Source organism: Felis catus, chromosome C1 (genome assembly GCF_018350175.1).
Source record: "Felis catus isolate Fca126 chromosome C1, F.catus_Fca126_mat1.0, whole genome shotgun sequence".
Lineage (NCBI taxonomy): Eukaryota > Metazoa > Chordata > Mammalia > Carnivora > Felidae > Felis > Felis catus.
The window spans coordinates 159,193,634-159,217,134 of record NC_058375.1 but is presented as its reverse complement, the minus strand read 5'-3'; the positions used below and the strand labels follow the sequence as shown (position 1 = coordinate 159,217,134).

The 23,501-nt window shown below is 41.8% G+C and overlaps 2 protein-coding genes across 9 annotated transcripts in view; both read right to left on the bottom strand.

The window, feature by feature from the left end:
* Positions 1-23,501, bottom strand: part of MYO3B (myosin IIIB) — a 475,983-nt gene that overhangs the window by 93,956 nt on the left and 358,526 nt on the right. The window lies entirely within an intron of this gene.
* Positions 14,914-22,860, bottom strand: LOC123379167 (40S ribosomal protein S14-like). The gene has a single exon (XM_045033935.1). The coding sequence runs from the start codon at positions 19,253-19,255 to the stop codon at positions 18,800-18,802; it is 456 nt and encodes a 151-aa protein (XP_044889870.1). The 5' UTR covers positions 19,256-22,860; the 3' UTR covers positions 14,914-18,799.

Here is a 23,501-nt window from a genome sequence, read left to right as displayed (position 1 = left end):
GCCTAGGAATAAACTTAAGCAACGAGATGAAAGACCTCTACTCTGAAAACTATAAAACACCAATGAAAGAAATTGCAGAGGACACAAAGAAATGGAAAGACATTCCATGCTCATGGACTGGAAGAACAAATACTGTTAAAGTGTCTATACAACCCAAATCAATCTATAGATTTAATGCAATTCCTATCAAAATACCAATAGTATTTTTCACAGAAGTAGAATATACAATTCTAAAATTTGCATGGAACCACAAAAGACCCCAAATAGTCAAAGCAATCCTGAAAGAGCAAAGCAAAGCTGGAGACATCACAATTCTGGACTTCAAGTTATATTACAAAGTTGCAGTAATCAAAACAGTATGGTATTGGCATAAAAACAGACACATGGGTCAATAGAACAGAATAGAAAACCCAGAAATTAACCCACACCTATCTGGTCAGTTAATCTTTGACAAAGCAGTAAAGAATATCCAATGGGAGAAGAACAGTTTCTTGAACAAATGGTGTTGGGAAAACTGGACACCAACATGCAAAATAAAGAAACTGTACCACTTTTTTACACCATACACAAAAATAAATTCAAAATGGATTAAAGACCTAAATGCAAGACCTGAAACCATTAAAATCCTAAAAGAGGACACAGGCAGTAACCTCTCTGACATCAGGTGTTAGCAACTTTTTTCTACATGATGTGTCCTGAGGCAAAGGAAACAAAACCACAAATAAACTATTGGCACTACATCAAAATAAAAAGCTTCTGCACAGTGAAGTTAATAATCAATAAAACTAAAAGGCAACCTATGGAATTAGAGAATATATTTGCAAACGACATATCTGATAAAGAGTATCCAAAATACATACTTATAAAATTCAACACCCAAAAAGCAAATAATCTAATTAAAAATGGACAGAAGATATGAACTGACATTTCTCCAAAGAAGACGACCAGATGGCCAACAGACACATGAAAAGATGTTCATCATCACTTAATGCAAATCAAAACTCCAATGAGAGAATAACCTCACACCTGTCAGAATAGCTAAAATAAAAAACACAAGAAACAGCAAGTGTTGGAGAGGATGTGGAAAAAAAGGAGCCCTCTTGCACTGTTGGGAAAAATGCAAATTGGTGCAGCCACTGTGGAAAACAGTATGGAGGTTCGCCAAAAAGTTAAAAACAGAATTACCCTACGATCCATCAGTTGTACTCCTGGGTATTTACCCAAAGGATACAAAAACACTAATTCAAAGGGATATATTCACCTATGTTTATTTATCTATTTTTTATTTATTTTTTTAATATATGAAACTTATTGTCAAATTGGTTTCCGTACAACACCCAGTGCTCATCCCAAAAGATGCCCTCTTCAATACCCATCACCCACCCTCCCCTCCCTCCCACCCCCCATCAACCCTCAGTTTGTTCTCAGTTTTTAAGAGTCTCTTATGCTTTGTATTCACCTATGTTTAGAGCAACATTATTTATAATAGCCAAGATATGGAAGCAGCCCATCAATAGATGAATGGATAAAGATGTGGTATATATATCTATAATGGAATATTATTCAGCCATAAAAAAGAAGGAAATCTTGCCACCTGCAATGACATAGATGGAGCTAGAGAGTATAATGCTAAGCAAAATAAGTCAGTCAGAAAAAGACAAACACCATATGCCATATGATTTCGCTCATATGTGGAATTTAAGAAACAAAATAAATGAGCAAAGGGGGGGAACAAAACAGAGGGAGAGAGAGACAAACTAAGAAACAGACTCTCAATTAGAACAAACTGATGATTACCAGAGGGGAAGGTGGGTGTAGGATTGAGTTAAATAGATAATGGGGATTAAGGAGGGCACTTTTCATGATGAGAACAGAGTGATGTATGTAATTGTTGAATCACTATATTGTACACCTGAAACTAATACAACACTGTATATTAACTAACTATAATTAAAATAAAAACTTAAAAAAATAAGGCAGCACAAAACCTGCTGACATAGAAAAGGAAACTTCAACAGGAAATTATTGATTTAGGCAAGGATTGTCAATTGCTCATAAAACCTTCAGACAAATGGTTGATAGTGAACGGACATTCATATGGTGCCAAAGCACTGCCACACAGAGTCCTTCTTTCAGGTCACAAGGAGAGCAAGGTTTAACAGAACACTGGAGAAATCACAAGGTCACCATCTTAATCCAGTGCCAGTCTTAGCACCACTAGCCAAGACAACATTGTCTTGCGATGTGAGGCAATATGATGAATTCAACATCATCCATGACATTTATATTTTTTGTTTCATCTCACTTGAATGTAATCAAAGCTTTAAATCTAACTTACAGTTTACCTAGAATGCAGGATATAGAGGGACAAGATAAGACCACGAAGAATCAAGCAAACAAATACAGAAAGTGAGCTATAATTTTATGAGATAATTAGCTTCAATTTCTTAAAAAGTGTCATGAGAAACTGAGGATTATGTATTAAATGAGATTTAGGGACATAACAACTCAATGCAAGGTAATGACCTAAATTGGACCCTGGCTTGTACAAAAAGGTGTAAAGGACATTCTTAGGACAACTGGGAAATTTTGACTATGAACTGGTATTAGATAATATTAAGGAATTATTAATTTTTATTATTTTATTTTATTTTTTTAAGTAGGCTCCATGCCCAATGTGCATCTTGAATTCACAACCTGAAGGATAAGAGTCGCATGCTCTATTGACTGAGCCAGCCAGGCACCCCAGGAATTATTCATTTTTAAAGTGTGATATTATTGGGTGCCTGGGTGGCTCAGTCAGTTAAGCATCCGACTTCAGCTCAGGTCACGATCTCACAGTTTGTGAGTTTGAGCCCCGCGTCAGGCTCTGGGCTGATGGCTCAGAGCCTGGAGCCTGCTTCGGATTCTGTGTCTCCCCCTCTCTCCGCCCCTCCCCACTCATGCTCTGTCTCTCTGTCTCAAATAATAAACATTAAAACTGTAGGAATATTTAAAAATACAATAGTGTCCTCAGCCTCTATTAGGAAACACATGCGAAATGGCAATAAATAGGAAGCAGTTGTCCGTCTACATTCGATTCCTTACATATTCCAAGGGCTCTTTGAGCCTCTCTGAAGCCATGACTGAAGTCTTAAGCAGATTGCCTCCAGGGCTCAGCAGCTCTGCTGCTTTGCTGCAGTCAGTTCACTCAGCTGTGGGTTCTAGGAGTCACGCCTCAGGGACAGCGCTTCCGCTGGGCATCTGCCCTGAAAAAGCCCCCAAAATGAAACTCACATCTAATTCTTTCTTAAACTCTCATCCCAGTGTGACTGGATGAGAGGCCGGGTGCAGGGTGGCTCCTGAGTGCATGGCTGCTGAGAATGCCCCAGCATTTTTCTTCTACAGCAAAGATCCATGGGGCCAGCTGGCTTTGTCATGCTGGGTTGGCAGCACTAGGTGAAGTCACCGCACTCCAAAACTGGGTCTCAGCTTTAACAGGCTCCAAAATTGAGTTTGCCAGTTCACTGAGGGGTGATGACTTTTTCAGAGTGGAGTTGTGAACCAAACTCACAAGAGTCATATTTGAAAAGTAGAATGCCAGTGTGTGGTTTTACAGTGAGTAGTATAATTTGGACTATATTCTCACTAGTTGGTTGATATACTCTGGAGACTGATTTATGCATTATAATTAAAGGAAGCCACATGCTCTGTGTGAATGTTGAGGATCTGATCCATCAATCTGGTCTGGTAACGGGCCTTTTCCTACTTTAGGGTTAGGGAAACTTTTCTTGGATGGGAACAGAGACACAGTGGTTACCCTCTGACTCTCCATTTTATAAACTTCATTTAAATTTCTTTTTGCAGTTTTTATTAGCTCTGATAAAATTTGCAGGATTATGTCTTATCTTTTATCAATTGTAATTTAGAATGGCTTGTAGACAAACTGAGAAACTCATTAGTCGTTCACACTTGAAAGTATATTCTAATTTCAAAACAGGATAGGTTGCAGCTAATTCATTGTCGGTTGATTTGTTAGCTTCCTGCTGTCTGAGTAGTTCTCATTGTAAATTCGTGTGTCTTCTGTGGTAGCCCTGGGAGAAAGGCTAATCAGCATAACCAAGCAAATTTGCTCCTGTTTCTTTGATAGCTCTGAAAAAAAAAATCTGTTGTACATGGAGCTCTTAATAAGAAGAGGTCAATTTCTTGTTCCCAAGAAGCACCAGCCAATCCACCCTGCAAAAGATATGCTCAGACCAAGATATTTTAACATAGTAGGATCCCCATGAATCTTGGGGATTTCAGATAAGTCATAAGATAAATAAGTCATGCAACTTTCCTTATGGAAATTACCATGAAGGGTAATAGAAAACATAAACATCTTTGCAAATGGTTTTGATAAGTTCAGGGTTAGGTAAATAAAGACATTTTTTAAAAAATGTCATCAGAGAAAAGGACACCGTCCTTTGTAAAAGATCCTGAGCTGACCTGAGCACTAACGGGGTTTCCATGTGAACTGGCCACAGATCAAACCCCAACTGGCAACTGAAGAATTCTTATTTAGCACTTATATGGAATCTGAACATTGTGAGGGCTGAGGGTACAAATGTGGAACACCACCATATCTGAATCTCCCTATACTGTCACTGTGCATCTACTCTTCCCTGATTTGTTTTAGCCAGGTGTCCGTGCATCTTTTCTTACATTTATTAAAATGGCTTTGAAGGTACAGAGGATTGGAAGAATGGAAAATGTTCTAAGAACACAGATTTTCATGTAAACATAAAGGTATAAGTAATGCATACTGTATTACGAAATTTGGAAAGCTAGGATTTCTAGAATGCCTTTATTCTCTATCACCACCATCACAACAAATAAGCATTTGCCATGCCCCCACCAAACCTGGTTGTATTCATACTTCTGTGCTTTTCCTGCAATGTCGTCTCCTCTCTGACGCACCCGGCCATTGCACCTTTACCCTTTAGCTTGGAAGAGCCTTTCCTGCCCCATCCCCACCCAGGCCATCGCTTGTACTCTGGGCAGAGTTGGAGGCACCCTGGTGCATTTCCACAATCTACTGAACATAACCACACTGAAAACTTACTATTGTAACTAACTCATCTGGTGCCACATGCTGACCAATTAAGAACGTCTGCAAATCATCTAGTGAAGGTCTGCTTTATCAAATTATGCTCAAGAAGGGAGAGCCAAGGGAACAAGCCACTTGGCCTTTGAGACATCAGAGTTGTGTTCATCAGTTTTGTCTTTTCTTCTTTATTTTTTAGTTGAAGATGCTCCAAATTCCCAAGAGGTCTGAATATTCACCATTCACTAATCAATGAAAGTGTAGTAATCTTTGACTTTCTCCCCAAAGCAAATGACTAAAAGAACTGGTGGTAAAATGTTTCCTTTTTTTTCTCCTTCTGAATAAAGAAGAATTTTTTTTCTGATTAAAAAATAACATATAAGGGTGCCTGGGTGGCTCAGTTGGCTGAATGTCCTACTTTTGACTCTTGATTTTGGCTCAGATCATGATCTCACAGTTTCGTGAGTTCAAGCCCTGTGTCCAGCTCTACTCTGACAGTGGGTAGCCTCCTTGGGTTTCTCCCTCTCTCTCTCTCTGCCCCTCCCTCATGTGTGCTCTCTCTCAGAAGAAATAATAAACCTAAAAACAATTCATTATTGAATCATCCAAAATAGATATTTAAAGAGAAGAAAATGAAGATCAAGGATAATTTCCACAACCAAATGGATCTGTTAGTATCTTGATGTATATTTTTTCAGACGCTTTTCTATGCATATAATATACATTTAAAAAAGACAAAGGCTCAGATGTTTGCCATTTTAACTTACCTTTGCAAGTTAGGAGCATCTTTTGCTATATTTGTGTGCACTACACACATATGCAAGTGTGCAAGCATATCATATTCATGGTTGCATAGTATTACGTTGGGTGAGTATCATAAATGATTTTATCTCTTACTTTTGGATATTTAAGTTGTTTCCAGTTTTACAACATTATAAATAACAAGTCATGAAATATTCTGTGCATATAGTTATGAGTACTCATCCAATTATTTTCTTGGATAAATCTTTTTTTATATTTATATTTAAGAGAGGTGGGGGGAGGGGTAGAGAGAGACGAGACAGAATCTGAAGCAGCTTCCAGGCTCTGAACTGTCAGCACAGAGCCCAACACGGGGCTCGAACTCACAAGCTGTGAAATCATAACCTGAGCCGAAGTCGGACACTCAACTGACTGAGCAGGTGCCCCTGCTTCTTGGATAAATCTTAATTTGAGGCTGTTGAGTCAAAGGGTGAGCAAACTCTTTGCCTATTTTATAGCTTTTGAATTATATCATCAAATTCTCCTCTAAAAGGCAATAAAAATTAACATTCATACCTGCAAAAGTATGAAAGGACCTACTTCTCCTCATATCACCAACCCTGGGTATTATTAGTCTTTTTAAGCTTTGCTTAGCTCTTTGGTCAACAAAAAAGAGGGGTACCTCATTATTAGTTTAATTAGCATTTGTTGATTCCAAAAGAAGGAAAACATTATTTCTGGGCTTTGATATATGACATGAAGGAAAAACAAAGAGTACAGAAGAAGTGAAAACAAACAATAATCACGCAAAATAAGATCACCATTATTGCAGGAAAAAGGGAAACATGAAAGAACGATCACAGTGTTTGTGTTATTTGTTCTGAATTACGTTTGGCTACTTGGTAACTTTTACAAAGATTCTGAAGGTATGCCCTGTATCTCAGCATCCCAACCAGTATCAATGCTGAATAAGTTGAATATACAAGTTATACTTAAATAGATGGGTATTAGTTTGTTCTTGGACACGTAATTATTTTAAGTTTTAGAGCATGGCTCAAGGACAAATTCATCAAAAGGGCTCAAAAGGCCTAATAAATGTTTCATAATGTCACTGCTCAAAGTTAGCACTACTAGTTAAATGTATGTACTTATGCTAATTTCCCAAGTCCCACTGAGTCCTTTAAATTTGATATTTGTTTGCCTCATTGCTTTTCCCCAACCGTGAGCCCACACAGCCTTAGCCAGCTCTTGTATTCTCATTTCTTTTTTTCTCCTTTACTACTTTATTGCAGGCAGCTGTCATGTGTAAAGTCTAAGGTTAAGAGCAGAAGACTTTTCTTCATTCTGCTGAGAATACTTGTCTTATTGGAAAAAAGGACACTCAACCAAGAGCCCGTAAAATAACCCACATTTAAAGTAACCCATAAAACGTACTTCAGTTCTTTGTCAGCAGCCAAGGGAGCAAAGGCAAAACCAGCCTCAGGCCCAGGGATGGAACTCGGATGCAGTAGTGAGGAAGTGCACTGTGACCTAAAGAAATGCACGACCATGGGCTGAGGGCCACAGCACAGCCAGAATAGCTGAGCACACTTTTCTGTGCTCAGGATGTGACTGGATGCTCTTGTTTAATCCTCAAGTCAGTGCTAGCAGCGAAGGTCCTACCAGAGTGCCCTTTTCACAGCTGAAACTGGGGCGGACTGAGTGCCCTGTGCAGGTGGCATCCAGACATTCTGATACAAACCCAGGTCCGGTGGACACAGAGCCTGTGTTCTCAGCCTCTGGCACCATTTTGTTGCTGGACTTTTGTAGACAGTGACACAATTGATTTGGGATCTTAATCAATGTTGCCTGGAGCAACTAACATTTAATTCTAGAAAACTTGCCAGGAAACAGATTAAATTAAGCCCAACTGTATCCGGAGATACTCCTTGATCCCTGACCTGTTGACCTTTTATTTACTTAGTGTCTATGGACTAATATGAAGATTATACACACTGTACCACGCTCAAGATTCTAATTTGCTGGGAAGACTTAAGATTCTGTGTAATTGGGGTGCCTGGGTGGCTAAGTCAGTTGAGCGTCCGACTCGATCTTGGCTCAGGTCATGATCTCAGGGTTTGGGAGTTCAAGCCCAAGGTTGGGCTCTGCACTGGCAGTGCTGGCAGTGTGGAACCTGCTTGGGATTCTGTCTTTCCCTCTCTCTGCCCCTCCCCTGCTCACACTCACACACACGCTAAATAAATAAATAAATTAATTAATTAATTAAAAAAAAGACTCTGTATAATTATAAAACATATATTATGTGTACGATATAAGGTCCTCAATTGCCTCCCAGATATCATTCACTCATTCCACAAATAATTTTTGAGTACCTTTGTCTCTTGCTGTTATGGGGGATACAGCAGTGACAAGGAAATCAAAGATTGCTATGCTCTTAAGAACCTATATTCTAGTGGGGGAAGCAGACAACGAATGAAAGAGAAAAGTAAATATGCTAGCACGTTAAACAGAAGTGCCAAAGAAGAAAACTGAAGCAAGAAAGGGGCATTAGAAGTGCTGGAGGCAGGGTCTGCAATTTTATTTATTTTTATTTTTTATTAAAAAAAATATTTATTTATTTTGAGGGAGAGAGGGAGCAAGTACAAGTGATCACACATGAGCGGCGGGGGGGGGGGGGGGGGGGGCGTGACAGAGAGAGGCAGACGGTAAGGGGGAGAGAATTCCAAACAGCTTCCACGCTCAGCGCCGAGGCTGACATGGGGCTTGATCTCACAATTGTGAGATCATGACCCGAACTGAAATCAAGAGTTGGACACTTAACAGACTAAGCCACCCAGGCATCCCTAGGGTCTGCAATTTTAGACTGAATGGCTGCAGTAGATGATATCAGAATAGAGCCCTTAATAAAAAAAATAGGAATTGATGTCTTTGAATATGTTTTCAAGCAAAAGCTCCTAAAAGGTAAAAAACATTGTGTTATGGCACGTAGAAGCCAGAAGACTATTGCAAACAATTGATAAAGGCTTAGCAACATACTTTATGATACATATTTATGATATACACGTACATATTCCTGACATATTAGTGCCAAAACACATGGGCTAGCACTAAAATGCACTCACTTAATGGTGTATTTTGAATTCTAAGTATACAACACATAATTTTTTGGTATGTTTTTTAAAATATTTCATGAGACATACACTAAAAGTTATTTATATAAAATGCAAATTTAAGTGGGTATCCTGCATTTTTATTTGCCAAATATGACAACTTGATCTTGGACAAATCAGTACCTCAGCATCTTCATCAGGAAAATGTAAATAAAAATTCTTGCAAAATTGGGGCAAAAGGTTTCCATTTGTGCTTTTAGGCAGAACAAAAAAGACAACAAAAGGATTTTAAAATAATTAAGTTAGAAGATATATCCACGGTCAGAATTTAGAAACGCACACTTAGCAAGGTGTTTAATATTAGTTGTCTATAATTTTGTACTTCTGAAAGTCCCTGAACTGGGAAACTTCAGGCTTGAGGGACAGGAGAATGCTAATGACAGGTACCCCAGGGGTAGCTTCCTTTCGTGACCTCTGTTTCTCCTTTGAGTGGGGTCACAAGGTAACTTGTGGGTTGAGTTAATTTTGAGTGACAGTTCTAGCACTTTAAAGCCTGAATTAGGCCAGGGCAGAGACTTGTGGAGACAAAGGAAACTTCAGAGGTAATTTACCATTTCTTTTTCATGCTTTAAGTGGGAAAACTGAGGCCTAGAAAGGCTGATGTGACTTGTCCAAGTAAATCAGAGGTAAGAGGAGTCTAACATCCACATTCTTTGGACGATGCTCTTGTCACTAGTATACCCACCAAAGGTGGTATATTTAACCCTGTTTTCCTCCTTTAATTATGAAAGCAGTGCTCAGTTCAGAGAAATAAAAGCAAGAAATCCTGAAATAAAGTGCATGATAGATAAGCAGGCACTAAACGATGAGGCCCAAAGACAGATGAGGGAGGGGGCGTGAGCGTAGGGAGAAACAGTTGAGGGAATTTTTAAAAACTGAAGTGAAAAAGCCTAAACAAGATTGTATGCAGTCAGCAACGTCACAGTGGAGAAGTCAAGGACAGACAGCAAGCAGGGCAATGCTCATGTGACTAGACTTGCAGGTATGGATTGAGAGGGACTGTGATCTAAAGAGAAAGTGGCTGATGAACTGCCCAGTCAAAAGGAGAGAAGTAGCACCGAATTTACTTTTTAATTTTAACTTTTTTTTTTCAAGTAGGCTCCATACCCAGTGTGGAGCCCAACACGGGGCCTGAACTCAAGACCCTGTGACGAAAACCTGAGCTGAGATCAAGTCAGATGTTTAACTGACTGAGCCACCTAGGTGCCCAATTTTAACTTTTTATTTTGACTTAATTTCACATTTATAGTAAAGATGCAAGAATAACATATGAAATTTTGTATACTCCTCAGAATATTCTCCAAATATTAGCAATATATACATTTGTCTTATCCTCTCTCCTCTCTTTCTCTCGGTACATGTATACTGATATCCGTATGCACAAATACATATAATTTTTTTCTGAACCATTTGAGAGTCAGTTGCACCTGGTGTCCCTTTATCCCTAAATACTTCAGTGCGTGCTTCTTAAATTTTTTTTTTAATGTTTATTTATTTTTGACAGAGACAGAGACAGAATGCGAGTGGGTTAGAGGCAGAGAGAGAGGGAGACACAGAAGCAGAAGCAGTCTCCAGGCTCTGAGCTGTCAGACAGAGCCCGACACAGGGCTCGAACTCACGAGCTGTGAGATCATGACCTGAGCCTAAGTCGGACGCTCAACTGGCTGAGCCACCCAGGCGCCCCAGTGTGTGCTTCTTAAAAGCAAGGGCATTCTCTTATATGATGAGGTAAAATAACCAAAATCAGGAAATTAATATTAATACAATACTATTATCCAATGTTTAGGCTGTCTGGATTTTGCCACCTGTCCCAATAATGTCTTCTATAGAAAAGGCAAATTCTGGACCATACACTGCATTCAGTTGTCATGTTTCTCTAGTCTCCTTTCATCTGAAACAGTTCCTTAGTCTTCCTTTGTGTTGCATTTTAAAACCTATAGATCATTAATTTTAGAAGAGGTCTTTCTGGTTTGTCTGCTGTTTCTTCATGATTAAATTCAGGTTATGCGCATTTGGCAGGAAATCCACCGAAGTAATATTGTGTTCTTCCTCAGTGCATCATGAGGAGGAAGATGCTGTCAATTTGTCCAATTACTGGTGATGCTAACTTTCAACACTTGGTTAACATAGGGTCTGCCAGACTGCCCCACTGTCTTTTTGCAATCACTAAGTATCTCATGGAGATTTACTCTGTGATTATGTAAAAAGCTAGTTAACTCCTTAAACTTTCCCTACTAGTTTTAGCATCCGTTGATGATTTTTGTCTAAAACAATGGTTATTTTAACAGTTGCCAAACAATGATTTTCTGTTTTAATCATTCCTTTTACATTTATTATTTCACAGTTTATTGCAAGGAAAACCTTACCCTGTTTCTTCCTTTCTTCATCTTCCTTTCCCTCCCTCCTCTCATTCTCTCCCTCCCTCCCTTCCATCTATCAATATAGACTAGTGGATTCTTATTTTATTCAATACACTATATTCTTTTATTATCATTATTTACTTTGATACTGAATTGTCCTCGATTTGGCACTAGCTTAATTTTTTTTTTTAAGTTTGAGAGAGAGAGAGAGCATGCGCACACATGTGCACGTGAGCAAGTGGGGGAGGGGCAGCGAGAAAAGGGGAGAGAGAGAGAATCCCAAGTAGGCTCCATGCTGTTATCAAGGAGCCCAATGCGGGGAACCCATGAACCATGAGATCCTGACCCGAGCCAAGGTCGGAAGCTTAACCGGCTGACCCACCTAGGCACTTCAGCACTGACTTCATTTTAAAGAGTTAGGAACCACAGATTTCAAAATGAATGTCTCAGAAAAGAATGTAGAACACTAAAAATTACATAGGGAAAGATGGGTACTTCAGAGAGAGCAACAATAACTCCTTCTTTATTACTATTCATGAATATGTTTTATGTGTCAGGTAAGATACACCTTATCTACGTTATCTCACTGGACATTCTCAACCTGGTGAGGTAGACATCGTGTCATTTTGTCTTCCATTTAATGACGAGGAAATGGAGCAAATGAGTTCATCAAAGCCTTACTTACCCTTAGCAGCAGCAGGTCTAGCCCTTGCTCTCAACCACCAGGCAACTCCACAAATAGGTGTGGAAGTCTTCAGGAAAGGAAAAAGTCTTAGAAGCAAGTCTGCACTGTTACTGAGGGTAGCTGGACATTTGTTCCAGAGTTTATAGAGTCATCTGAACTTTTTGCATTTTTACAAATGGGGCGTTTGGAAACTGTCTACAAGTCTGTCATCAGTCTAGGAGCTTTCCTAACCTGCACTGTGGAAACTGTCCCAGCCCTGCCTGAAATCCTGTGAAGGAAGCATAAAGAAAGAGTTAATTTGAGCCAATGTCTACTGACGCAGATCCAGAAAAACATGAGTTGGCCAAGTCACCTGGGGAAGCGTTCCCATGGGTCAAGACAAGTGAGAGCCAAATTTAGGAAGAGAAAAGAAAACTGAGGGAACAGCAGAGCAGAGATTCTTAAGAAAGTTGGTATCTATTCAAGCCTTTAGATCCCCGGTGAAGACAGGGCTGTAGCTTTGCCCTCCTAACAGGCTAACAGATCAGATCCTTCTTCCTGCAACAATACCACGGACTCCACCACTGCCACACCACCACTTTTAATATGAAATTACAGATTCTATGAGATTGCACTTGGGTGAAAGAAGTATGTGGCATGCTAGAGAAACTAATGGAAACAACAGCCCTGCCTTAGAGGGAAAAGCACAATTGGATCTGAGAATACACTCCCAGGAGGAACGAACTAAAAATAAAAGACAACAAGGTGCTTGTGCTTCCTGCCAGTCAGTAAATCCAATAAGCAAAGGAGATGCCTCAACCTGGCGCTGGGTAGTTAACCGTCAGCCTGACTCCCTCCACCCGAGAGCAGCCATGTGGCTCTCAGAGCTAACAGCTGCCAAGCAGAACCCCTCAGATTAACCCATAGGTGGTGTTGAACCACTTCCCATTAAGATATTTGCAAAGCAAACAAAAATGATAGCCCCACTCTGAGTGCTGGGAGCGGGCCAGGAGCGCTGGCTGTTCTTGTTGACACAAAGAGCTCTCCGGGGAAGGTCTGGGCCAGAGCAAGGAAGGCCACTCCTGCCTGCGTCTCCAGACTGTGTTGATTTTAGGCCATTAGAATCTTAGTAACAGGGTCTGTTTATTATCTAATTTCCCAATCACAGCAGTCGCTAGAGCCCTGTTTCACCAAAGCTCTCTATTCCTGTCTTCCTGACCTACACCATTGAGATGAAAAGAAAAAAATTCCAGCCTCCTTCTGTTTTGTCTGCTCATCAAGGAGGCAAGTCTGAGAAGTCACTGAGGTGCACACAGAAAGAGTGTGGCATCACTACTGTCAATGGCTGCTGTGGCCAACACTTGCTCAGGTCCTTCACAGTTTAAAGTGACTGGGGCAATACTAATGGGAAATATGCTGGAATATTTGTGCCCTGCAGGTACAAGCCAAATGCCACAGAATCCACAAAATACATTTGGAACAGAAACACTACTGTTTTTCCTTTTAACCCAAAGAAAATGAAATAAAGTTAACAAGGCTGTGGAAATATATAAAGTTATTCTTCCTTCAACCTGTAAGATTATAATCTAGGTTTCCTTAAGTATTGATGATAAAACACTTTTATCTAGAATTCATTTTTACACAAATTTTGTTTCCTGCAATATTTTCATCTTGAACAAGTTTTCTTTTCTCAAGTTTGTTTTTTCTTTCAAAATAGGCTCAATATGCAAAGATTTTTTTTTTTTTTTTTTTTTTTTGAGAGCGAGAGAGAGAAAGAACAAGCATGGGGAAGGGTATAAGAAAGGGAGAGAGAGAATCTTAAGCAGGCTCCATACCCAGCATGGAGCCTTATGTGGGGCTCGATATCATGACTGTGAGATCATGACCTGAGCTGAAATCAAGAGTTAGACGCTTAACCGACTGAGCCACCCAGGTGCTCTGCAAAGGTATTTTCGTCAAAAACTCATTCTGAGCCTGAACACAGCAAAGGTATGGATGTGGATACAAGCAAAGTAGGTATCAGAGATGTACTGAATTTCTAGAATTTCCTACACTCACAAAATGGGTAATGTAGGACGGGAGCAAGGGATGATGAAATGGTCAGAAGAATTTGCCAAATTTTGTCGTTCCTTGAAACTGACCTTTAGATTAGAAACCAGAACTTTAGCGATGTAAGTATCAATTGTATACGGAGAGAGACAAACAGAAACTGAGAGAGAAGAAAAGGAAAGAAAGAAGGAAAAGGAGAGAGCTAAAGAGAGATGGAGATTTCTTTAGTAAAAGTACAGGTTATCATTCTGAACCGTTGATTTTTTATAAAAAAATAAGGGGGGGGGGAGTTATTTGCTACTTAAAGTATAAAGTGAAAGAGCAACTTCCACCTTTCAGTATAAACTGAACATATCATTCAGTTTTAGATGATATTTACCCAAATAAAATTAAGTGTCACTGGACCAAAGTTCTCTGTAAATGTGCAGGCTTTCCAGAAAGAAAGTAAATCCAACATTGCAGGTCAACTCCACAGAGCTCATGCCATCATTCGCTGACAGCATCACTTGCTGATGTGTCCACAGGGGATCACATTTAAGGCCTCGGTGGGTGATGGGGTAACTGCGGCTATACATGAGGTTATGTCGAACGCACCGAAATTGGTTCTCACGTCAAACTGTCCAAACCATTTCTGGAGATGCTCCATGTTTGTCTGAGACACCAGGCCCAAAACACTGCCTTGAAGTGTGGATCTCGTGTGTGGGTGGGGGTGGTCAGAGAACCCAAGTCAAAAATGTGTTCTAACAGCACGGTGCTGGGGTGGCTCAGTCAAATATTTTGACTCTTGATCTCAGCTCAGGTCATGATCTCATGGTTTGTGAGTTCGAGTCCAGCATCAGGCTCTGTGCTGACAACACAGAGCCCGCTTGGGATTCTGTCTCTCTCTCTCTCTCTCTCTCTCTCTCTCTCTCTGCCCCTCCCCCACCCGCTTTCTCTCTGTCTCTCGCTCTCTCTCTCAAAATAAATAAATAAACTTCAAAAAATGTGTTCTAATATTTCTGCTTAAGTTCACTATGTCTGGATCCTAGCAGCTAACTCTAAATTAAGATAGTAACCATAGGCAGTTACCTGCCAATAACTCTGCTTCATAAAGAAAATACATAATTAAGCATCTTCCCAAACTTGGGTCTTAATTTTTTTTTTAAGTAGGCTTCACACCCAGCATGCAGCCCATTGCAGGGTTTGAACTCATGACCCTGAGATCAAGACCTGAGCTGAGATCAAAAGTCCAATGCTTAACTGACTGAGCCACCCAGGCACCCCAGGTCTCATTTCTGAGTTAGGAAGTTAGATCCATTACAGAAAAATGAGACAATGTTAACATTTCCATTCACTTATTTTGTTAGCACTGTTGGGTTTCTGAGAAAGCCAGATTCCTACTTTATCAAAAATCAATTATTATGTTGAAGTCAAACTCAACATAAATAAGAAGCATTTCTTGAGGGAAAACTAATTAAATTTAGCTTTGGATCTAACAGAAGTAAAAATTCATTCATCCGTTCATCAATTACCCTTATGCTTATAGTGGCCCAAGATCCAGATTCAGCTGTTATCCAGAAATGAGTGACAGTTTCAACCCTGGAGTTTATTATCACATATAGACTATAGTAATAACAGTTAACATTTCTGTGCATTTACTACACGCCTGGTAGTCTTCTAAACATTTCCTATAATTTATTCTCACAATGGTTATAGGAGATAGGTACCATTATTAGACATGTGCTTAACTTGCCCAAGGTCACTGAGCTAGTTGGACACGGACCTGAGCCTAGACAGAAGCAATCTGGCTCCAGAGTCCATAGCCTAAACTGCTTCCTCTGCCTGCATGGTGCCCCTGAACACAGTGGACAGGAGTCAAACTCAGATGCTGGTGGGGCCAGGCCATGAATTAAGCAGTCTGTGAGTAGGAATCAATGGAAGACACCCTCTACTCGGTCCCAGCAGACTGCTGCTAGATACAACAATTTTTTAAAGCCGTCAGAAATCTGAATTGTTCCATGAAGTCTTTCTATTTTTATAAGTTGGAAACTAAATTAAGAATTTTAAAAACATTGTTCAGGCCAACCAAAATACGTCTGCAGACCATATTCTACTCAATGACTGTATGTGTACATTTTTCAGCTTATAGAATATGGTCCAAAACATTTTGTGCATCTTTAAGCCTCCCACATCTTGGCTCCTATCTGCTTTATTGCCCATTATAGTTCTCCCTGCATCACGTCCCTCCCACCACACCCTCTGCCTTCATCCCACTGGACACCTCGCCTTCTTGTTGTGCCCCCTGCACATCATGCCTCTGGACCATGGTTCACTCTTTCTCCCACCTGGGATGGTCTTCTCCTAGCTCTAGTCTGTTTCAAAACCCTGCATGAGGTGCCACATGGGTGATAGCGTGACGGATGAGTAAAATATTCCAGGTAAAGAAAGAACTGTCAAGGAAATTCTATTCAGAAGGAATAGCATGGACAGGTATACAGAAACAGGAAAACAAAAGACATACTGAAAATCACCAAACAGCTCCAGATAATTTTAAAAGAGGGCACTAGACTTTGGAATTTGGTCCTCCAAAAAGAACTTGGACTGCTGACATTCTTGACATCCACAATCCTTCTAAAAGGGTCTTTTGCATAAGGATCACTGATCCACTGATGATTTAAGGTTTGTTGAAATAGTTCAGATAAATATTTATGTACAGCCATAAGCAAATCCACAAGGAAAAATATAACTCAAAACAGATTTTTCCTTGAAGCTCCTTTCAGCTGGTGATAAGATTTCTGGCTTCAAAAACGGTTTGAAAATAAATGTGACCAATGAGTACTTTAAAAATCAAGAAACTCCAAGAAGGCCCTAACAATCGAGTAAGCTCTGGAAGTTACCACTTGAGGCTGTGCCAGTGAAACCCTGGCCATATTGGCAAGGGTGAGTCGGGCCCAAACTCAACCTCACGTTTATCCCTGGCATAAAAGCCAGGAACACAAGAAAATAAAATATGACCCTCACGTTAAAGCAGAGAGTGAGGGCTGTTCAAAGTTTCTAAAGTGCTGGAATCCTCAATGTGTATTTTAGTCTAAAGCCTTACAGCTAAGCCAGAGGAGCCTTGACTCTTCGCCTCAGGCTAGCTTGCACATACTACTGTTGTTACCACTTCCATCACCACAACCAACAGCAGCGTGTTATCATCCCGTGAGCATTTACCATGTATCTAGAGCTATGCTAGTTCCCTTGCAGAGATCATCTCCAATCCTCACAATCACGCCCTTTCTGCAGCCCAGGACACCGAGTTTCAGAAAGATGAAGGGATTTGACCAAAGACTCGTAGTTCATAAGAAGCTGAACTATTATTTAAACTCAGGACTGTCACCAAGGCCCATCTGCTTTCTACCCAAAGGAGATAACACACAGCGTATCTCCCACATCACGAGCACTTCCTAGAAGAAGGCCACCACCTCTACCACTGCGCCCATACCTGCCGCCACCCTCCTTCGGTGTCTAAGTTCCTCTAATGCCTAGTGCATTAACTTGGCCCTGGCAGTAGGCACTTGGCTGGAGGGCACCCGCCTCCGGAGGGGGAGAAACAGAAGTGGAAGGAAAAAGGAGTACGGGGACTGAAGGGTGGGAGAGGAAAGGTCCTCCTGATACATAAGGGAAGTTTTGTTTTGTTTAATCTTCTTAGCACTGCCACATATTTCTGCGGGGACCCCCCACGCAGTGTGTGTGTCAAGATATGTGGCAATCTGTACTTTTACAGCCCACATGAAGATCTGGCCCACAGTTGGCCCTGACTGGGAGGCTGTTTCTCTGGCTCATCCATTCTGAGGTCAGCCCAGTTGGCTCCAAGCCCCAGAGTGGGAGAAATATGTGCTCGCTTTCCCCTCTTGCGAGGTGCCAGCTCTCCTCGAGCTGCCTGAGTCATGAAGATTCCCGTCACTCGGAGTCCGAATCCTCCCTGAAGTGGCCCACAAGGAAGCGGTTTCTCTGGAGGTGTGTAACGAGCCGCCGGGTAGAAACACGTGCACCAGCATTATCAATCTCCTGCCTCCGTTATAGGGGCTTCTTGTTATATAACAACAGGCTAGCTGTGCTAAAGAATGTCAAATAAAAGCCTGGCAAGAGCTTTGCCATATGCAGGCCAAATTAAATTAAGGAGCATAATCCTCACTATTGTACTTATCAGCATTAAAATAGAGGATTACCATCATGGGAACAAAGCCCCACGACATAAAAGACTATTTCCTTTCTGCCATTCACTGTACACAGTTACAGGCTCATGTAGGAAGCGGAGCGGAGAAGCGCCACACCAACCACTGATTTCTCCTTTCAACCTGAAGCTGCCTTCTCCCTAGCCGAGTTAGCCCCCACCCCATCATGCACAGATGGGAGCATCTTCTCCATGAGGCTTTAATCCCAAGAATTCGGTGCCGGAGTTCTCTCCACCAATCACAGGATGACGGTTTTATGCCCACCAGGGTTTTTCCCTTAGCTGGTTGTGATTTAAGATTTGTCACAATGACATTTATAGAGAGCACAGAGCAGAAAAAGCCATGGGCTAAGCATTTGGAACCTGGAACCTAGACAGGCAGCAGAATGTATCAGTAACTTTAAAGTGTCAGCTCTGGAGTCAGAAGGCCTGCGTCCAAATCCTGACTCTGTCACTTTACTACTGGGCAATATTGGCAAATTACTTATCTTTTTCTTAAAGCTTATACAAAGGCAGTTTATTAACAGAAAACAATAATTTGAGAAATCCTGTTCATAGACGGTGACCACAGCAACCCCCCTTCCTGCAGGTACTATCAGAGGGGATGGGGGTGGCTTCCTCAATCTGCCCGATCTTCATTCCTGAGTGGACAATGGCTCTGAGGGTTGACTGGGCTCCAGGGCCAGGGATCTTGGTCCTATTTGCTCCTGTGGCCTGGAGTTGGATGTGGAGGGCAGCGGTGCCCAGCTCCTTGTACCTTTGGGCTACATCCTGGGCAGCCAACATGGCAGCAAAGGGAGAGGACTCATCTCGGTCAGCCTTCACCTTCATCTCACTAGTCACACAGCAGATGGTTTCCTTGCCAGAAAGATCAGTGACCTGGACAATAGTGTCACTGAAGGATGCAAAGATGCGGTGGACACCAAACACATTTTCTCCTTCAGCCACTTGAGATCTGAGGCTGATGACCTGTTCTTCCTTCTTTTCCTTCCCCTTGAGAGGTGCCATTTCCGCAAGTCTTCTCCAGACTCCACCACCAGAAAGCAAATTACTTGTAATACCATAATGTCAGAAATTATAAAATGTGTACCTCTTTCATAGGGTAATCTAAGGATTAAATAAGGTAGTACATGCAGAACACTTAATATAGCGCCCCAAATTTGTTAATAAATGCCAAATGTTAGTTGTTTTTATTGCTGGAGAGAGAAGCTCTGGTTTCAAACGTGACCTGCCATTTATTCTCTGTGTGACACTGTGTGACCCCTCCAGACTAGCTGATTAGGGGCTAGGTAAATCTGATACATCAACTCAGCACTGGTCTCTAGGCAAGCTTTGGGGACTACAGTCTTGGCCTTCCCAGTTTGGTTTACTTATCCATAAGACGGGTCGGTAATGCCAGCCAAAAGGCTTGGATAAGAATCACGTGAGGTAACTGGAAAAGGACCTGGACTCACAACAAATGTTGAGTGACTCTGAAGGATTATGTTGTTCTTATTCTCAGCAATATCTCTTGTCAAGTTTGGGTTTTCCTTATGAGCTCTTCCCTCTGATTTTGCCTTCTCTCTATCTTTCCCTAGTACCTGTCTGATCCCATCACTACTACTTCAGGACTCTTCTGGCACATTTTGTTGGTGGTTCTCCAACCCCTTTCTTCTTCGCCTACAGCCTATTTGCAGAAGCTGAAAATGCCCATGCTCATGTTCTCAGCTTTCCTTGTAGCTCCCTGGCAGATTCTGGCCAGTGAGATGAGAGGAGAGTGTCCTAGGGACTTCTGGGAAAGGCTTCATCCTGACGAACAGAGAGAGACTCCTGAGGAGAACCCCACCCGCTTCCCATCCACCTCTTCCTTCCTGCTTTGGACACTGCCACGTGAGGAAGTATTGCTTTAGTGCTGCTTCAGCCACCTTGCAACCATGAGTAGGAGCACGCTGATGCACTGAAAATAGCAAAGAGATGAAAAGGCCTACCTCCTTAATGACATCCCTGAGCAACTGAACCAGCACTGGAACTTTTGTCTTCAGACCTTTATCTCAAGGGATTCTTAAACATATTGGTTGGAGGGTCTGTTAATTGCTGCTAAGAGCATCATCATTGGCATGACTCAGCTTTCTTCTTTGCCTGCCCATCTCTTCCCCTGTTGCTCTCCCCAGTTTCCTTCCTGTCAACCCCTGGGTTGATCCACAGGGCACTGAGGTGACCATCAACACAGAGGGCAAAATGAGACCCTTAACCCCCTGGGGCAGGCATATCTTGACACCCTATCTAATGAATTATTCCGGATCCTATTGTTGCTGCCCCTACCCAAAGACTGAGCAGGAAAAACATTTATTTCATAAAAATCGGAGCTCTAAGAGTGGCCTTGGATGTCAGCTCAATAAACGTATTGAGTACCTACTGCATGTATTGGAAACAGAAAGAAATAAGATTCAACCCTCACTTTTGAGAAGCTGACCTTCTAGCACACAGTCAACCACACCACCAGGCAATATGTGAAGCGACAGAGAGTGATAAACCAAAGTGTGGTCCCAGGACCCTGTCTGTGAGCTGTTCCTACTCACTCAATGTCATAAGGAGCTTGTGCCAGAATGTAAATCAGTTTATTACCAAGTACATTATTTAGCTCTGCTGATATTTTTTTTCATAGCAAGACTTCCTCGATGAAGAAAGCAGTGGGTTGACTGACATTCTGATATGAACTCATTATCTTGTTGTGAACCAGAATTCTGAGTAGTACTGTTAAAAATGGACTACAAAGATTCAAGGAGCATTAAGAGAATTAAGGTCTTCATAGAGGGAAGGGATATGACCATGTGTCTTGATGAGATAGCTAAGAACTGAACAGAAAGGCATGAGCAGAGAGAACAGAGGTAGTTACATTGGTAAAATGGTAAGTCTGACCCCACAGGGTGCATATAGGGACGTACTGGAGGTGAGTCTGGAAGACAAAGCAGAGCAAGACAGAAAGAGACTTGACATGGCAGACTGAGAAGTCTGAACCTCTTTTGGTCTAAAATGGGAAGCCATTAAAGTTCTTTGAAAAGCCAGAATATACTTTAGGATAATTGATCAGGTGTCAGAAATAAAAGCTGGTCTATAAAGAAGAGAAAAGGGAGAGAGGGAGAGAGAACAAGATAATGGTAGGGCTGGACCAGGGAAGGATGCTAAGAAAATGATTGGAGGTGGAGTTAAATGAGAGGTAGGGATCAAAAATGGCTGCCAGGTTTCAAGGCTAGGTCACCAGAGTGTTTATTCAACTCACAAGAGTGGGGGCAGAGGGGTCAGGCAGAAAAGGTGCTTTGGTGGAAACTTTTCTGCTGAGGCCCTGGTGTGGAAATCAGAACACAGTCAGCAGAACAGAATCCCAAGAACTGTGCTCACTCAGCTGAGAGTCGGTTGATACCAGAGCATACCAGCGAGAGAGGATATCACTCAGGTGAGGAATAGAGAAGAAAGAAAGTCAAGGGCTTGGAGGGCTGCCCCATTCCAATGGTGGGTGGAAGAGGATGATGGGGCCAGAGAAGACAGAGATCAGGATGTCTTAGAGGAAGAACCTGAAGCCTGCAATGCTGCAGACAGACACGGAGGAGGGCAATTTGAGGACAGCACAGCCCACGGAACTGATGCTGCAGAGTCTGACGAAGACAAGGCTCTAGCAACTGGGAGCTGAACTTCCCAAGAGCAACTGTGGAGACAGAGGGAGGGCACAGATCAGATCGGATTTCAGGATTAAGGAGGGTGGTGGGGGAGGGAATGAGGCCCCAGACCAGGATGTTAGTCTGAGGAAGTGTGATGGTAAAAGCAACAAGAGGGAAGCCAGGGCCAAAAGCGGCCTTTTTTGTAAAATGGACAGAAGTATAAGCAAAAGGGAGAAAGACACTAGAGAGAGAACACCAGGGCGGGCTAAATGATGAGGGCAGGGCCACAATGAAGGCATTCACCTGTGCAAGGAGGGACCTGTAGCCTTTTGAGATGGGAGCATAGCCTTTTGAGATGGGAGCAAAGGAAGAAAGAATAGCTGAAGAGAAAGAGAGATTCTGAGGTGGAGGGAAGCGAAGGTGAAGTTGCTTACAGCTGTCCTGATACCCTATGTTAAAGTCAGTCACCAGCTGAGGTTGAGGGGAGTCAGGCAGTTGGAGGCATTGACCAAATTGGTTCACTGACTTGTCCAAGGTCTAACAGCTGGAAAATGTCAGCACTAACTAGGACCAGAACCCAAGTCTTCCACCTGCCAAGTTCAGTGGTCTTTCTGCTGCATCAGAAATTCTAAAGTTTGTTATTCTAGTGTAGAGTATCTAGTATTATGTTCTATAATATTCCCTCAAGTACCCTTGGCTGAGCTATCCTACTGGGAAAGTAGTCTACTTTATAAGCAGTCCAACAACAGTTTGAGACCACTAGAGAAGTACTGATAATTTGTCAAGTCTTAAAAATATTAATAAGAAGCCTCAAGAGATTAATATTTTTAAAAAGCACAAATCAAAACCACTTCTTTTTCCAAGTGATGCAAAGAACTTTCTAGTGCAAAGTGATGCAAAGAACTTTCTCCAAATCCTGGAGTACACTTCTTAAAAAAAAATTTTTTTTTAATGTTTATTTATTTTTGAGAGAGACAGAGACAGAATATGAGTGGGTTAGGGGCAGAGAGAGAGGGAGACACAGAATCTGAAGCAGGCTCCAGGCTTCGAGCTGTCAGCACAGAGCCCAACACGGGGCTCGAACTCATGAGCTGTGAGATCATGACCTGAGCCTAAGTCGGACGCTCAACTGACTGAGCCACCCATGCACCCCTGGAGTAAACTGTTAATGAAAAAGTCCCTACAACCAATTTAGAGGAAAAGAAGAAAGATAAGCTTCATTCTATTTAGACCTTCCTTTTGCCACGGTCCACTCCTTCCTGTGGTTGTGTCCTCTTCCTGGTGACATGTGTGACAGGGCCTGAAAACCTTTTCTGGGAAAGGGTAGGCTGGGGAGTTTTCTGTGAAGAACAGAAGGCCTAGCCTAGGAGCTCCTTGAGTGTCCAGTGCTTGATGTCATGGCCTTGTCTGGTCTGACTTAGAGTGACATGAGCCTCCATTTGGCAGAGATATTGGTCTCTGCAGACCCGAGCAGTTCCTAGGTACACTGAAGATGGGGTGCTGTGGCCCTGGGCTGTAATGCTCTACTCTGAATTATATTTGACTAGAAACTGTGGGTAAATAGGAATTGATGCTCCCTTTTTGCTTCAGCGTAAACCAAGCTTTTTCAGTCTTGGAAC

Coding starts and splice junctions, on each gene's coding strand:
- LOC123379167 (XM_045033935.1), bottom strand. CDS start 19,255: ATGGCACCTCTCAAGGGGAAGGAAAAGAAGGAAGAACAGGTCATCAGC.